This window comes from Perognathus longimembris, chromosome 3, assembly GCF_023159225.1.
Source record: "Perognathus longimembris pacificus isolate PPM17 chromosome 3, ASM2315922v1, whole genome shotgun sequence".
Classification (NCBI taxonomy): domain Eukaryota; kingdom Metazoa; phylum Chordata; class Mammalia; order Rodentia; family Heteromyidae; genus Perognathus; species Perognathus longimembris.
In genome coordinates, this window is record NC_063163.1 from 107149568 (window position 1) to 107167333 (window position 17766).

A 17766-nucleotide genomic window follows, 5' to 3' on the forward strand; every position below is an offset into this window, starting at 1 on the left:
TCTGTGCATCCTGGAGGAAAGCCTCACTTGGCGGCTTTGCAAAGCTGGAGAAGATGGTGTCTGCTTGTCAGGACCCTTTGCTTTTAAAGACGAAGGAGGTCAGTTTTTTCCTCTGGAGCCTGGAAGGGGAAGAACTAAGACCCAGGGGGCAATGTGCATACTAGAAACCACCCTGGGACACCTCAGGTTGGCCTGCAGCCTCCAAACCTGTCACCGTCCCCGTGGCCTTGCCCACAGTCTATTTGCTTTCTGTCCACTTGCTTTCTTTCTAGGAAACCACGGGTGAACATGTGGGCAGCATGAATGGATTGGGCAGACTCAGGCCCTGAGACAGACGTACCTGCTCTGGTCAGCACCCGACAACTCCTGGGTAGCAGAACCATCACGTGATCATGCGTCACCTGGAGCAATTGGAGGCTGCAGCACCAGTCACCTGCTCCATCCATTCCCTTACTCTTTTCAGGAAGTTTCTTTCTCATAGGGACACACACTCTCCCCAGTAGACAATGCCAGCCTGGAGAAGGCGCCAGAGCCAAGACTACCACTTGAGAGCCTCCTCTTCAAGGAAAGAAACAGGGCTCTGAATCCAGGCCTCTTGGTGCCCAGGCACAAGAAGAAGGGTAACCGTCACCCCTGTGCCTCACACTTTCCTTCTCTATCACTTCAGAGCCTAACATCCTGTCTGCTCAGCACACTTCCTCAGCCCTGCCCTGACAAACAGTAAATGCCAGTTATACTCGGGCAGTCAGAGGACATTGTCCTCTGCTAGAAAGACAGCCCTCATGTAAATGCTATGTCCCTCTGCTAGCACACTGAGATGTCACCCTCTCAGACAGGACCCTGCCAGCTCCGTAATGGTCATTGGTCTGTCACTTCAAGGTCGCTTCATGGCCTTAGAGTCTATGAACCCCATGGTTTTGAACACCCAGACCCCAAGCCCCTTCAGAGCTTTGTACTCAGGGCAACCAGACCATCTTGCCCTTGCCAATAACACTGCTTGGCACTTTATCTTCTGGCTGCTTCATGTGAGTGTTTTGTCTTCCTGCCTAGATAATAAACTCAGGGCCGGAGACTCACTAACCAAACAAGAGAGGCAATGGCAGGCGTTTGGAACTTACATCATCTGATTCTCATTAATACCCTCCCACTTCCAGGCATCAATCCCCACCATCCTCCTCAAAGCTCTTATCAACAGGGTTGACGCACACCCAGGGTGTGTGTGTGTGTGTGTGTGTGCGTGTGACCTCAGGGCTGGGGAGGCAAGGAGGAAATGGCGCTGAAACCCCTATAGACTCTTTCCAGAAAGGTTTGAATTTGGTTTTGGTGGGGGACCTCCCCAAAGAAGAGATGTGGTGGGGAGGAATGCGGTAGCTGGGCAGGAGTTGCCAACAGGGCAGAGAATCAACGCTTGTGGAAAGCACAGGGAGGTAAAAAACCCTTGGCACCTTCTCAAGGGGCTGTCACTTGCCAGCTGTGGCGGCCACCACGAGACTTTCCACCCTTCCTGCCACCTTCCCACCAGCTCTGCCCGCTTACCACACTTACCACCCACCTTCCAGGCCAAGCCATCCGCTTCTCACCAGAGAGCCCCGTACTTTTATTCTTATGTAAAGAATGGCCCATACAAAATACATTAAAAAAATTCCCTTAGAGATTAAAAAAACAACAAACCAGCCCCCATGTCACCCCTTAACCCACACATCTGTGCCCATCTCCCCACCATGCTCAGGGGTGCTGGGACTCTTGCAGGAGCTGGAGCAGGGGATCATCGGCCCTGAGGGCGAAAGTGAGGGTGCGTCGCTGGTAGTGCGTGGGGTCACACTCTAGGTTCTCGATCACCTCGGCCAGCAGGTGGGCCCGCTCCACACCTGAGCCAGGTGCCTCGAAGCCCAGGGCAGTGAAGTGCACATGCAGGTGGTAGTAGGAGGGCAGGTAATGCAGGTACACACGAAGACGGTCTCCCTTCACCTGGTAGCGCTGCAGGATAGCTTCCTGATGAAGAAAGAGAGCAGCAAAATGGATCACTGTGTGGCTCATGTCTGGTGCCACATCCACCAACTGGAACCTTCTCCCATGTTAACCAGGGACAGCCTGCAAAACCCACTAACCGGCTCCCTGCCCACTGCTTGTTTCAGAACCCTGTCTTCCACTGAAGGAGATCAACAAATAACAGATGTCTGCAGCAAAGCTGAGCCAGTCCCCCTAGCAGAGTGAGCCACGGCCTCCATCAGGGTTCTCTGATGCCAAACTGGATAAAACATGAGCTCCTTTTGGAAATCAAGAAAGTCCTGGCACCTAAGGTTAGGCCCAGAGCCCCAAAACTGTAGGGACTGACCTCCTCCTGAATGATTTCCAAACACTCGATCAATCCTGAGGAGGTTGGGAGGAAGCCTCGCTCTCTGGGAAGGAGCCTTTGAAACAATGGAGATGGGGCTGTGCTAGGCAGGGAATGTAGGGAGGGATGACCCAGACCCATACGGACACCTCAGCTGGCTCCTTGTGAAGGAGGGAAGCATTTACTTTGGCTCTGGCTCCTTTCTCATTCCATCTTGTTCAGAGGAAAATCTTTTTCTATCAACTCTACCCACTAGGAGCCCCCAAGCCTGGGAATTACAGGGAGACACTAGTCTCCATGGTGGGCTGATCCCTGAGGTCAGAGGGGAACAGAAAAAGACTGGGGCTTCTGTGGATTCAGGATACACCCCAGAATCATAGGATCACTACAACAGGGTGAGCCCAGAGCCAAGGCACCCAAAGGGTTCTGTGGGCTCAGCAGGGCTGGCTGCCAAAGTGAGTCTACCCAGGCAGCAAGGGAAGGAAATGTGGGCCCAGTATCTCTGACAGAAAGACACCATTCTGGGCCATCAGCAGTATCCAAAGGCTACTTCATGATAGAAATGAGTCCTTCCAAAAAGGTAAAGATAGCCTGAGGTAGGGCGCCATAGGTAGGCAGGAGGGTTTGAAAGTGACAGGTCAGAACACAATAGCAGGGGAAGTGAGTTCAGACAGAACCTTAGGTCTGATCAGAAAGTGGCAGAGTATCTTCCTTGTTTGGTACTCACTTTTCAGAGTAACATGGTGGGTGCTTGTAGCATGGTGGGTTTAGAAGGAATCCTAACCAGGCACTGAGGCCCACAGGGCCAAAATAGCAGCTCAGGACCATACCCAAGACTCTATTCACTCTTCTTCCATCCTTTCCTGCCCCCAAAGGCTCCTTTCAGTGCCCCTATAATTTCTTTCATTTCAATCAAGTAGCCTAGAAAGCCAAGTGTTATGGAATTCAGCCTGCCCTCAGTCTAGACAAGGGGACACATGAATAGAAAGAAGTGCCCACAATCCAAGAAACTTGTCTGGAAGGAGGTGAATGTTACAAGCAAGATGGTAGATCCTGGGGTGGAAAGGGTTGAGACTTGAGGTAGAGGGGCAGATGGGACCTGCAGAGAAAGGCAGAGGAGAAAGATGGCTACAAGTAGAGCTGGAGCATGGGGCAGGGAACAAAGGACCTAGTGAATCAACCTGTGACATCCAGAGATCCAACACTGGCATTCAGACAGAAGTCCATTTACAGACAACTCTGGGAAGGGTGAGGAAAGAAGCCCAAGGAACATGCTAGAATATATTTGGTGGATTAACTCACTTGTCCTTCCCGGAGAATGTTCCTGAGCAGCGGCAGGTGTTCTGGAGTAAGATCCCGAAGTGATCTGATGCCCCGGCGATGACAGATGGCAATCAAGTATAGGTCATCTAGCTGCATGGTGGGGAGGGAAGAACAGAGGACAATGCCAGGTTTAGCTAAGGCCACGACAGGAGGTTGGGAGCCTTAGACCCCCCTCCTCCCTAAAACCTCCCGGTACCCAGAGCCAACTCCAACAACAGAAGCCATTTCAAGAGGTTTTGATGTACCCAAGGTGAGTAGGGTTGGCCCAGAGACAGACCTTCCACTCATTCAGCTACAGAGCATCACAAGGAGCTTGTAATTCCAGCACTGAGGAGACTGGGGGCTGAGGGTACAGTTCAACAATAGCCTGGGCTGTAAGCCTGTCCAAAAAACAAAAAATCCAACTAAAAATGAAACAAAGCAAACAAAAAAGAACACCCTGTGGAAACATCTATATACTGACAGGGCGAGGGAGAGAAGATGAGGAGAAGGCTCAAGGACAAGTCTTTCCTTCAAGAGTTCATAGTCTAATCTGTGTACAAACTTAAAAGTCTAATCCATGTCTATAAGTTACACTACTGCAAAGAAAAAAGCAACAGACCTTTTCTTTGCTTGGTTGCTGGCGGGGCGGGGTGGAGCAGAAGCCAGGGCCTTGTGCATGCTAAGCCCTTGCTCTCCCATTGAGCGGAACCCCCCCAAATCACAGTGATAAAAGCACCGGAGGAGGAAGGGAGGCTGCCAGTAAGCTGGGGGGTCATCCGGGAAAGGCTCCTAGAGGAGAAAGGCTACTTAGCGGGAGCAAAAGCTCAGATGCAAGATTGGGCAGCGCACAGAACGGGGCGGGAGGGTGAGAAGCTAGGCCGGTCTGAGGTCAACAGCACACATGGGAGCGGAGGGGGAATGTGAAGGAGGAAAAGGAGCCTGGGCCACTCTGTAAGGAGCACCACACAGTGGTGAGCCCTCTCTTTTTTCCCCTATCTCAACAGTTCGCAGACAACCCTTCCTGTAAGCCCTTCCTGAAAACAGTGCCTGGCTGAAAACCTGGAGGTCATGATAGAGCAAGGAACCAGAGTCAACAAGATCATGTGCCAGAGAGCAAATGAACTTGTCCTCTTGCCCGGAAGCCCTCCCACGCCCTCCCGGCTCCCCAAACCCTGGTCTCGCTGAGTTATCACACTCATATGCCAGGCAGGCCAAGGCTCTTGGAAGCCAAAGCTTGGGGAGAACCTATGGCTGCCCTCCTCATGCGGGCTGATCTGCAAGATTCTTCGTGGAGATAATCTGGGAACCATGAGTCACACCCGGCCAAATCTCTGGGGGGGCCTCAACTTCAGAACTGAGTGTGAGATCTTCTTCCATCTCACTGCCTGATGGATGCTCAAGTGTGTCACAGTGTTTCTAGCCACAGTAGTTCTTCCCACTAGGGTTCTGAAAAGCTGGGCTCTGTTCCAAACCTATGCACACTCGTGTCCCTGAGAAGCCCCCCAGCCTATGAGAGTGGCCCCCATCAAGGAAGCTGTCCTACTCACAAAAACCTTCTGGATGTGTGCCCGGGAAATTCATTATCTCATTAACCAGGAGTCCGAAGCCAGGAAACACAAGTATTTGACTTGATGTGGGCCCCCGTGTACTTAGTACATTTTCAGCTGTACTTTGTGTCACTGTCACAAGATACCCAAATATAATAGCTACATTTGTTTTAGATGATGTCTGCAGACAAATCGCAAACATGACACTCAATCATATCTCCCTGCTCCACTGGCATGGAATGCAGTACGGAGCCAGGTGCTGGGTGTCAGCTCACAGGCTGGGTAAGAGAGGGAGAAGAAAACATTCTTTGATTGCAGATATTCAAGCCTCTTTGCAGTCAGCCAAAGGGCCTCCTGGCCCATAGAAATGGCCTGGAAAAAGTGAGATTAGGGTAGGAGGTGGTCTGAGATTGGCACCTTACAAGGTGGTCCACCAGTCACTGTCTCTTTATAAGACAGGATAATAAAATATATATTTTTGAAAAGTTCCTGGCAAGGGGCCTGGAGCATTAGAGAGAGCCACCTCTTGACCTTGACCTCTGGAGTAACTCAAAAGAAAGGATAACTTGTCTAAGAACTTTAGACCGAGGAAGAACTTTAACTCAATGAGCTGAAAATGTATGTCTATGTGTACACACAGGGGTGGTGGTTGTTGTTACTGTTTATTTGTTCTGATGGTAGTGAAATTTGAATGCAGGGCTTCATATTTGCTAGGCAGGTGCTCTACCCTTTGAGCTTTTCCCTCCAGCCCCACAGAGAGATGTTTACATACATGACATACAAAGGTTAACCCTGGAGAGACAAAGAAATAAAAACAATGACTGCTTCTGGGAAAGGGAAGTCGAACAATGTACGGCTACAGAACTGACTTTTACTGCACATGCCCTGTACTACGTACACATGTTCACATGTATGTGTGTGTATATATATTTGGGGGGGGGCAGTCCTGGGGCTTGGACTCAGGGCCTGAGCACTGTCCCTGGCTTCTTCTTGCTCAAGGCTAGCACTCTGCCACTTGAGCCACAGCGCCACTTCTGGCCATTTTCTATATATGTGGTGCTGGGGAATCAAACCCAGGGCCTCATGTACACGAGGCAAGCACTCTTGCCACTAGGCCATATCCCCAGCCCCTATATATATATTTAAAAAAAATAATCATAGAAGGATTTTTTTTTTGGTCAGTTGTGGGGCCTGAACTCAGGGTGTAGGTGCTGTCCTTAAGCTTTTCTGCTCAAGCATAGCATTCTATCACTTTGGGCCACTTCTAGTTTTCTGGTGGTTAACTGGAGATGAGTCTCACAGACTTACTTTCCTACCTGGGCTGGCTTTGAACCATGATCTTCAGATCTCAGCCTCCTGAATAGTAGCTAGGATTACTGGCATGAGCTACTGGTTCATAGACACATATTAGCAAACAAAACAAATTTTAAAAGACCAACATACTGATGATCTCTTAAGAGAATAAGGAAGAAAGACAGGTATACTAACATACGGTATTCCCAGCATCTGGAAGCCTAAAGCAGGAGGATAGTGAGTTTCAGGCTGGCCTGGGCTACATGGTAAAACTGTCTCCAAAAATCCCCAACAAAATGAAACAAACAAAAACGTTCAGAAAGAGAGAGAGAGAGAGAGAGAGAGAGAGAGGATGCCATAATCTTGGAGGTGGTGTGATCTCGAGCTATATCATGTACTTGGTATGTACAAGTTGTTGAGTGGGTGGAAAGCAGAACAAATGGCTAAATAGGTGACCATGAGTTTGGAGACAATAAAGGTATGCTTCCAGGAGCTGGGGATTTAGCTCAGAGGTTCATCCAACTGCCTAGCATTTGTGAAGCCCTGGGTTTTGTCCCCAGTGCAAAGGAAAGGGAGAAAAGCAGAGAGGTGGAAGAGAAAGGGCAAGGGGAAGAGAAGTGGCACAGGATAGGCAAGGGTGCCTGAGAGGCTCCTCAAAGCCAATGCTGGAGAACCTCCCTCTCCTTCCCCTGTCTCTGGCCCCTGCAATAAGGAACAGCAGTGCAGATATGGCCTGCTTTCCTGCTAGATACTTTGCCAACTCCTAAGGGAGTGGCTGAGCTCATGAAGTCACAAGTTAGGGATGTGAGGCACTAAAACAGGGCACAAATAAAGACAATCAAGGATTAAGTAAAGGTTAAGAAGAACCACACCTGAGACACCTGCGTCACTGTGAAGCAAGGTCTGACATTTGTGTTGGTCTCTTCATCATCCTTATGGGCAAGGAGCCTCCACCACGTGGCTGAGGAACCCAGAATGGTTCCTCAAGAATTTCCTGTCTTCAAGAGGACAGAAAAATGGGCAGTTCTACTAGCAGGCCAGGCAGACGCCTGCCAGCCCTGGATTAGACAATCTGATGTATTTCTATTCTCAAATGCATCCAGGGATTTTGGAATGGAGACATACAAGTCCCCCACCCTCCTTTTTTAATTGTCAAAGTGATGTACAGAGGGGTTAGTTTCATACATAAGGCGGTAAGTACATTTCTTATCCAACTTGTTACTTCCTCCTTCCCTGTTTCCCTCCCCTCCTCCTCAAGAGTTGTACAGTTGGTTTACAGTTTTGTAAGTATTGCTGTTGCATTGATTTATCTTACCCACGTTGACTCTCCATTTTGATGCCCCCCCACCCCCCGGGGTTGTGTGAGCCTGGGCACTCTCCTTGAGGTCTATTTTTGCTCAAGACTAGCTTTGAGCCACAACATCACTACCATTCAGTTAACTGGAGATAAGAATCTCAAGAGGACTTTTCTGCTCAGGCTGGCTTTGAACCTCAGATCTCAACCTCCTGAGTATCTAGGATTAAAGGAGTGAGCCACCAGCACTCAACTCAAGTCCCTCTTTAGTACCTGCAGTGGTGTGTGGACTGCAATCCCTCTGTAGTCATGGTTCTTCAGTCCTCAAGAGTCATGGGATGCACAAGTCCCTCTGCCGGGCTCGCTCTACTTCCCCTCCGCTTGGGGGTCCTGGGCTTGTCCGCCCCTTCCTATGTGGTCCTTTATCGCTCTCACGTGGGAGCGATGGCCACAGGTAGCCTCGGTCGAAGGGTGCCCCAAACCCGCCAAGGAAGACACGATGCGTGGGTCCCTGGAGAAGCCTCAGGGGCGTTCTGTTTATTCAAATGAGGAGCCAACAGATATACCCTCAAAGGCGGGCACAGGAGAGACTTGGCCACAAGGGCTGTCCCTCAAGTGATGTCAGGGGACTTCCTCTATGGGCGGAGACCCAGCCCCCCAAGGATTGGGTTTCTGGGATCCCCCGCCATTACACACGCGCTCGACCCCCAGGGGCGGGGGGGGGGGGCCTGTCTTGCTTCTCTTCTGATTGAAGCCAGAAGGTGGGAGGGACTACCTTCCGCAGCCCCAGGGCTGGGGGAAGGGCAGCGTCTCTAAGGGAGCCCTAGTTTCCCTTCCCCCCTTAAGGCCAAGCTAAATCCCCAACATCCCTCTCTCCTACCCCACACTCAAGTCCTATGACCAGGCTTTGACTGAGAAGTTTCAAGTACAGCATTGCCTGAAGGGAGAGGAAAAGCTCTGCAGATCTATATGAGGCCCTCCAGCCAGCCGGTCCAGGCTCTGTCCCTTAAGAACTGAAGGAGGCTCAGGCAAACACAAGCTATAGGACAAGAGAAGAGTGGACCCAGGTATGCCCTTCGCCTTGAAGAACCTCTTCAGGTATGCCTCTTCACTTGAAGAACCATCTTCTTTGATCTTCCCTGGCAAGGGTGAATCATCACTCCATGCTGCAACTTCTACTCCCTTTCAATTCCTTACGGTGCCTTGAGCCATGTTGAGAGCACCTCTGAGCTTCTTGTGAAGAGACAAAAGACACTCATTTGTCTGTGTGCCCTGCCCCAACCACAGGCTCTCAGCATCTTTCTGGGCAGTGGCATGGCAGTTCTGGAAATCACCAACCCAAGACTAAAACTTTAGGTGACTTCAGTATAGGATTCTAAGTCCTAAAGAAAAAGAAACAACTGAGAAAGCAAGAGGGAAGGCAGCTACAGAGAAGTTGCCGGAACCAGAGCATCAGAACATTTCTGGAATCCTATGATGGGTGAGGAGATACCGAGGGTAGAATTTGGAGCCACGCTTAAATTACTTGTGAGTATAATGCAGGAGAGAGGCCACTGTCTGCTCTCAATTCTCCTGTGCTGGCCTTCCTGCCCCCTCCCCAGCCTTAGCCTGAGATGGGCCTTCTGCAACAGTGGCGCTGCCTCTTTCTGATTCCATCAGATACCCTTAGGGCACTAAAGAGATGACTGTAATCAGGATGCTGGGGACTCACACCTGTAATCCTAGCTCCTCAGGCAGCTGAGATTTGAAGATTGTGGTTCAAAGTCAGCCCAGGCAGGAAAAACTGGAAGTAGAGCTGTGGAGTAAATGGTAGAGGACCAGCCTTGAGCCCAAATACAAAGGGATGGCACTGAGGACCTGAGTTAAGTAAGCCCCAGTACTGGCAATAAAGAAATAAAAAAAAAAGAGGTGAGTGGGGCTGGTAGAGTGCTTGCTTCATATACATAAAGCCCTGGGTTCGATTCCTCAGCACCACACATATAGGAAAAGCCAGAAGTGGAACAGTGGCTCAAGTGGTAGACTGCTAGCCTTGAGCAAAAAGAAGCCAGGGACAGTGCTTAGGCCCTGAGTTCAAGCCCCAGGACTAGGAGAAAAAAAAAAAAAGCATAGTTCTTGGCAGCCAGGGAGCAAGGAGCAGGGAGCAAGAGAGTGCAGGGCAGAGCTCTGGGCTCCTGGAAGCCTGCTCTGCAGCTCAGGCTGGGAGTGTCTCTCTGGTTCCGTTCCCATGCTTCTTGCAGGCCAGTGCTTTATAACCTAGGCCTGCCTGGATGTGTGGTCAAAGGGATGGAAATATGCATTTTACCTGGGGACTCCAGGTGCAGCTGGCAGGAAGCTGGCAGCTCTAGCCACTTGGCTCACTAAGAAATGGCCCACATGGTCACGGAGACAAACACTACCCCATGTCACCAGGCCTTGAAGCTGATCCTCTGAAAGCAAAAGCAGCTGTGTCTGCCAGGCATGTACTCTGTCACCCAGGAGAACACAAGTCACCCCTTGTTGAGTCTGAAGAAGGCTAGCCAAGGCAGCCAGCCTGCCGCTGGAGAAGGTGGGGGGTGGGGGTTCTCAAAGACCAGTGCCCTCCAACACACAGCTTTTACCTGTTGCTGGTTCCACTTGAGGTCAGGGATGAGGACAAAGCCATCAGAGGGATCCGGGTTCTCAAAAACAATCCGGTCAGCTTCTGCCTTCTTGTCAAGGATGTTATACACCCACTGGAATGAGAGAGAGACAGTTTCCAATTCAACTCACCCTACCTGGGCCAGGTAAGCTCTCTGGCCCTTCTAGAGTGACCCAATAATAAAAGGCCATTAAGTTCAGGATCAACAATCAGGCCAGTCATCCCCAATTACCTACTGGGGAAGGAGGGTGTTAGAAGAAATTTCCCCTTATGCCACCGTAGCTAACTCTCAGCCATCACAGTCGCCACAGAAGCCTTTGCAGCTTGGCCAGAGGTGGGGGTGGGGGCTTGGTCCTGAGATTCATCACGGTCTACACAGCAGTGATTTACCCACATACCAGGGTTCCCTCTATTGCCCACGTGGTGAAAGCCATATGGATGCAGGCAACCATGTGCCTCTCATAGTAGCCTGGGTTTTCTGGCCCTCGGGCTACCTGCTGACCAGCTTGACCCACTATGATGTGGCTTTATAGCTAATGGCCTGAAGGGCTTTGTGAAAAAGCCCAGGTTTCGAGGAGCTCAGACTGAGAACTCTGCAAGCCTCAGTTTCCTTCAGCTTGTCTCTATTTACTGCTAGCTCTGGCAGCCCACTGTACTCATGTATGCCCCATATCCCAAAGAGAAACCTACTAACAAACAAGGGAGGGTACATTCTGCTGTCCCTTCCTATTTAGTGTTGCAGGAATTTCTAAGTTCACTGATGGGAGTGGGGAAGTCCCTGATGGAGAAGCCAGGGAACTGACATAACCAGATGGTCATAGTCGACTCCCTAAAGAACTGGCACAGGCAGCATCTCCCAAGGCCAGGGATAGGGAAGTGGCCTAGTCTGTACACAGTAAACCCTGAGCCTGAACACTGAGCACCCTGTGCCCATCCTTGGTTCTCAGCTGGGATGGGGGAAGGGAATAGAAAACATCTGTCTGGAAACATCTGATCTTCTAGCTCTTCTGTAATTACTCTCAGGAGGCATTTCAGGTGAGGAAGGACCTCCAAGCCCTGTGAATAGATCCCCAAGCTGGTCACAATGTGGTCTATCCAGCACAAAAGGGAGGTTTTCCCAGGAGAAGCCACTTCCAGGGGGAAGGGAGGGGTGAGTCTGGAGGACACCTGGTAGGGGCTTCCTTATGCAGAGCACATGGCCAGAGCCAGACACAACCTAGTGGTGGACAAAATTCTTCCAGAGGCATTTCCTCTCCCACCAGAGACTTCTCTGGGAATATACTGCTGGAGACAAAGAGAAAGCCAGACAAAAGCTGACCTGAAACAAAGAGGAAGGAGAGAGATGATGTACCCCTAAGCAGGCCTCCTGGGTCTGTCTGTTGCTCACAGAGAAAGAATGTCATCACCCACTGGAGAGCCGCAGGTGCCAGAAAGCACAAGTGTGTCTTGTGCCCATAGAGGTAAAATGCCATCTCTCACCTGTACCACAGACTGGTTGTCACCTTGGGTAAACAACTAATTCCTTGTGTACTGGTGGCTTACACCTATAATCCTAGCTGCTCAGGAGGCTGAGATCTGAGGATTGTGGTTCGAAGACAGCTCTGGCAGAAATTTCTGGGAGACTCTTAATCTCCAGTTAAACAGCAAAAAGCCAAATGCGGAGGTGTGGCTCAAGTGGCAAAGTGCTAGCCTTGACAGAAAAAGCCAAGTGAGAATGAGAAGCCCTGAGTTCAAGCCCTACTATCAGCATAGAGGAAAAAAAAATGACCTGCATTTTAGGCTGATGATGAGGATGTTAACTGACGCACACAATGACATCACCTAGCCCAGAGCCTGCATGAAATCACCTAGCCCAGAGCACACAGGGAGAAGGTACCTAAGGGACAGGGAGGCTAACAGAGGGGACCGCCACAGTTGTGACTGTGGATAGTTTGCTGGAGGCAACTGAAGAAGAAATAAGGTGAGGCCAGAGGGTGTGAGGACACAAAGGCACCCTACTTTTACGCTGCTCAAAGAGCCAGAACAACCTCCTATTTCAAGTAAGGAGAAAATGTAGGCACAAGGAAGTTCACCTGAGTTCAGATAGCCCAACCCCCAAAGTAGGTCACTTTAACCTGCACTCTGGCCCAAGGCACATCCTGCCTCCTGGGAGAGGCTCTGGGTGAGAGGCAAGAACTTGTATCTACAGGAAGTCTCAGGACTAGAAAAAGCCCAAAAAAGAAAGGGTGTGAACAAAAAGAACAAAATCCACACAGGTCACATTGGGTTAGGGAAGAAGGGCTGGGAGAACACCATCTACTAGCCAGCCCCGGAGGCTCACCAGCTCTACCTATAACAGGGCTAGCAGGGCTAGAGGTGATGCTTCTAGAATCCATCTGGTTGGATTGTAGGCAATCCAACCAGAAAATCCATCTGGTTGGATTGTAGACAACACTGACAACTCTTTCCTTCCTGGACTTACTGTCAGACATCTTGATGCTTCTTCGTTCTTCCATTCTTTTTTTCTTTTGGTCCACTGTAGGGCTTGAACTCAAGGCTTGAATGTTGTCCCTGAGCTCTTTTTTGCTTAGCACTCTACCACTTTGAGCCACAGTGCCACTTCTGGTTTGCTGGTGGCAGTTTCCTGTCCGAGCTGGCTTCGAATTGCCGTCCTCAGATCTCAGTCTCCTGAGTAGCTAGGATTACAGGCATGAGCCACCCGCACCTGGCACATCCTCCCGTTTTTCACTTTGCTCACTGACCTTGCTCCTTCTCCAGCCATGTTTTCTGTCCACATCTTTCCTCTCTCTGCTCTGTATCTCTCCTACTCGTTCCTGTTCTACCTTGTATGAATAATGGCAGCTCCATCCTGGGCCTGCTCTGTGTGGGCAACAATAGCTGACACATGGTAAGTGGGATCCCTCTTCATTTCCACAACTGTGGGAAGGAAATGGGGGCTGTGCAGGTGAGGACAATGCTATTGCCAGCCTTAGTTGGCAGAACGAGAATCCAAATACTGGCTGATGCTGAAATGTGACATGATGGCTCACAGACATGAGTCCCATGGCTTCAGAACCAGACTCTCTCCCCCCTCCCCCCCCCCCCATTGAAGTTTATAAACTCCCTCATGGAAGCAAATAATGCTGTCAGCTAAGAACAGACACTGGGCCCAGACTGCTTGACTTTTTTCACTTTTTTTTTGCCATTCCTGGGGCTTGAACTCAGGGCCTGGGCACTGGGCCTGGGCCTCTTTGTCCTCAAGGCTAGTGCTCTACCATTTGAGCTACAGCACCACTTTTGGGGTTTTCTGAGTAGTTTACTGGAGTTAAGAGTCTCAGGGACTTTCCTGTCCTGGCTGGCTTCGAATCATGATCCTCAGCATTCAGCCTCCAAAGTAGCTAGGATGACAGGCGTGAGCTACCAGCACCTGGTGACTTTAAGACCTATCTTGTAACTGTCTGTGGTTAAGACTGAAGTGATAAAGTATGCAATCTCCAGAGCAATTCCTGGTACTGAGTGCGGACTCAATAAGCTCCAAACCCACTTCATTGTGTTCCACATAAAGCCCCTTTCCTGGTCACGTCCTATCCTGGTTAATGAATAGTCTTACTGTCCACTCCATTCAAGCTGGTCCTGGACCATCCCATGCTTTCTTCCCTTTCCATAACCAACCACGTTCTAAGTCCATCCAGTCCCATTAATCCTTCTCTCCCTAGTAAGCTTCCTGGCTGTCTCAACTGTGGTCCAGACCTATGTTAGTTAGTTGCCCTGCTTCTAGAAATCTGACATTGGTCTTACACTTCGAGTCACGTAAGGGATTCTCATTGCCTATGGCAATCCTGTTCAGATCTGGTAGTCATTGGAAGCAGACATTTTTTTTTCAAATGCACAAGTTCCAGTTCCACTCCTTGAAGGGTGAGATTGAGTTGATATGGACTAGAATCTCAGGCAAGCATGATGATCCACAGGCCTCCTCGTCGCACTTGCCTGGCTTTACATACAGCACATGCGCTCTGTACCTGGGGTCCCAGGGGCACCAAATACCTTGCAGCTCTCCAGATGCAACGTATGTTTCAAGCTACCCATGTCTCTGGACCTGATCTCCTCTGCCTTATCCATGTGGCAAACTACTGTCAATGTAAGACAATGGTTCCTCTCCCTCTGCTTCATCACTGCAGCTTATGGAGCCCACCAAAGAACTCATCTCATGATCACAATTGCCTGTCTGTCCATCTGTCTTTCCTGCTAAGACTGTAAGAAGATTAGCAACGGACCATTACTTGAGTGTCCTCCCAGAGCCTCGCAGAGGCCCTGCTACACAGCAGTAGATGTTCAAGAAATACAATGACTGTTGCCAGTTAAGCTACAGCTTGTATACTTGCTCATAACATCCAAGGAGGAATGGATGCATGTTCCTGCCACTCAGGAACTGGGAGAGAAGTTATTTTCCAAAAGAAACTGAACAATGGTGCATCAGAAGGTAGCTCTCTGATTCAACATCAACTGCTCTTTCTGAGTGATTTATTGGAGATAAGAGTCTCATGGACTTTTCTGCCTGGCTGGCTTCAAACCACAATTCTTCCATCTCAGCCTCCTGTGTAGCTAGGATTACAGGTGTGAGCCACCAGTACCCAACTTCAGTCTTTCTTCTGAGTCAAGACAAGAATGGCTGTGAGCTTCCCACAGTTGAATTCTCCTGCCAGGCATCCTGGAGCTTGGGAGAATAGTGAGAAAAGCTCAAAGAGAACAAGAGTGAGCAACAATGAGAAGGAGTCGGTGAGAGCCAGAGAGTAGGCAAGGAAATGACTCACCAATATGCATTCATCATACTTAACTGTGAGTATCCACATGGGGCCAATTCCAGGCAGAGGCTCTGGTTGGCACTGGGCCTAAGTCCAAGGAGCCATCAAGATCTCTGAGAGAAACAGTCTTACATCTGGCCCCGCCAGAATACTCGGACTCCCTGTACACAAAGACCTGTACTAAATGAACATTAGGGATGACGGGTACTGCCTTCTGAGGAATAAATGCAAGGGCAGGCAAGCACTGGGGAGGTTTTTAACTCAGACTTGGCTCCAGCAAAATGGACTGCTGTAAGACGAGGAACAAGAAAGAGGCTGGATCTGGACCCAGCTGGCCTCACCCAACACCCATCTTTACCCACTCAAAGACCTTTAGCAAGAGCACAGTGATTCACACACTATTATCGGGGCTCCTGTAGAAACAAATTCCACCTGGACTGGACTGCTCAGGGTCCCAGAACCTCAGTGGCATGTCCAGCTACTCATGGAGGGGGGACCCAAAACATGAGGCTTGCTCTGGCCATGCAACAGGGACTCAAGGTATAGTTAATCCAGAGGTATAGTGCCTGATTAGAAAGCATGAAGCGCTAAGTTCAAACCCCAATATCACACACACACACACACACACACACACACACACACTCTCTCTCTCTCTCTCTCTAACTCTGCAAATCAGCAACTGGCCCGCCCTAGGACTCCTCTCCTACAGATTCTATTTCTCTCCATTGCAATGTCACATATTGTACAGGCACAGATATTTGTATGCTGATTCCACGCAGGAAGTAAGCGCCATGAGGCAAGGATGTGGTCTGCTGCTCCCACAGCCTGGACCCTCAGAAGGCCCCAACAGATAGCCATGAAAAGGGAGACAGGCATAGGAATGACACGTCCCATCCAAGGCTTAAGGGCCATTCACCTGGATGCTGAGGCTCTGTGACTCCAGGTGGGGTAAGGTGATGTTCTTGTAGTCCTCTCCCGTCTCTCGGACCAGGAGCAGGTCCTGGCGCAGGTACTTCTGCAGGTGTTTCTCCGTGGCAGGGTACACTACAGTTGTCTTTATGTCTGCAATGACACATCACAGGCTGACTCGAAAGCAAAGTCCATTCCATTCATGAGATGAGCCCCCCCTCAAGCATCTGGAAAACACAAGGCTTTCATTGAGGGATTACTGGGCCCCACATCAAGCTAACCTCTGCCCTTCCCCTTCAAATTCCTGGCACAGGAACCAAAGTTCTCTAGCTCTTTTCACACACAAATTTCTAGGTAGATAGCTTTCTGAACCTGAAGCTGAAAACGTGGTTTACAATCTGGCAGCTCCCTGAAAGCGGGGAAGTGTGGGATAGCACAATGGTTCAGCGCGCACTCTGAAGCAAGACTGGGTCCGAGTTCAAGTCCTAGCTCTGCCTGCTCCTTCCTTACTGCAAGTGGGATCTTGGCCCCAGCTGGGAATTTGGTCCAGTTATTTAACCTCTGTGTGCCCCGATGTTCCCATTTGCCACATGAGAATAGTAACAGCTCCTATGTCATAACACTGGGAAGATTAAGCAAACTAATTACCTGTGGAGCACTTAGAACAATGTCTAGCACAAATAAACACTGCAGCAGTGTCGGCTATGTATAATCTAGGGTTTCTCAACCTCTGAGCCCTGGGCACTCCTGTCTCTGGTGGGGTATTGTCCTGCATAGAGGACCATGCTTGCTCCATTAGCGGCATCTTTCACCTCTTTCCCTGGATACTAGTAACTCCTCCCCCAAGTTGTGGCAAACTAATATGTCTCCAGACATTTCTAAGTGTCTTCTAGGGGACAAAAATTGTCCTCAGTAGGGGCTGGGAATATGGCTTAGCGGTAGAGTACTTGCCTAGCATGCATGAAGCCCTCGGTTCAATTCCACAGCACCACATAAACAGAAAAAGCTGGAAGTGGCGCTCTGGCTCAAGTGGCAGAGTGCTAGCCTTGAGCAAAAAGAAGCCAGGGACAGTGCTCAGGCCCTGAGTCCAAGCTCCAGGACTGGTAAAAAAACAAAACACAATAAAAAAATTGTCCTCGGCAGACAACAGTGGTTTTCATCAGAAGGGAACCCTACAGTTTTCCTGAACAGATTCCAGGCTAAGGACTTTGGCTCCACACCACCTGGCTGTGATTAAGTCCTTTTCCCTACTTTAACAACTGGTGCAGTTGTTGTCACCACTCAGACATGTAGGTGGTATCTCAACACAGATCTTCAGGGCTGGGAGAATGGCAAACTCATTTCAAAATCATTTGGGAGGGGCTGGGAATGTGGCTTAGTGGTAGAGTACTCGCCTAGCATACATGAAGCCCTGGGTTCAATTCCTCAGCACTACATAAACAGAAAAGGCCAGAAGTGGTACTGTGGCTCAAGTGGTAGAGTGCTAGCTTTGAGCACAGAGAAGCTTAGGGATAGTGCCAGGTCCTGAGTTCAAGCCCCAAGACTGCCCAGGACTGGCAAAAAAAACAAACATGAAAACAAAACCCCAAGATCAATTGGGATGTTTCTTAAAAGATATGTGGGTGTGGGCCCCATCCCTGAGGTTGAGATACACTCAAAAGGAAGGCAACTCAGGGACTCATCTC

The 17766-nt window shown here is 49.9% G+C and overlaps 1 protein-coding gene across 1 annotated transcript in view; it reads right to left on the bottom strand.

Annotated features, from left to right (window-relative positions):
- Nucleotides 1-1576: 1576 nt before the first annotated feature.
- The window catches only part of Dcps (decapping enzyme, scavenger), a 50208-nt gene continuing 34018 nt past the window's right edge, over nucleotides 1577-17766 (bottom strand). Inside the window, exons 3-6 of the mRNA XM_048343681.1 lie at nucleotides 16089-16234; nucleotides 10372-10485; nucleotides 3638-3748; nucleotides 1577-1992 (exon numbers count right to left, since the gene is read on the bottom strand). Of these exons, the coding sequence (XP_048199638.1) occupies nucleotides 1726-1992; nucleotides 3638-3748; nucleotides 10372-10485; nucleotides 16089-16234 (638 nt within the window). The 3' untranslated portion in view covers nucleotides 1577-1725. The remainder of the gene's footprint in view (nucleotides 1993-3637; nucleotides 3749-10371; nucleotides 10486-16088; nucleotides 16235-17766) is intronic.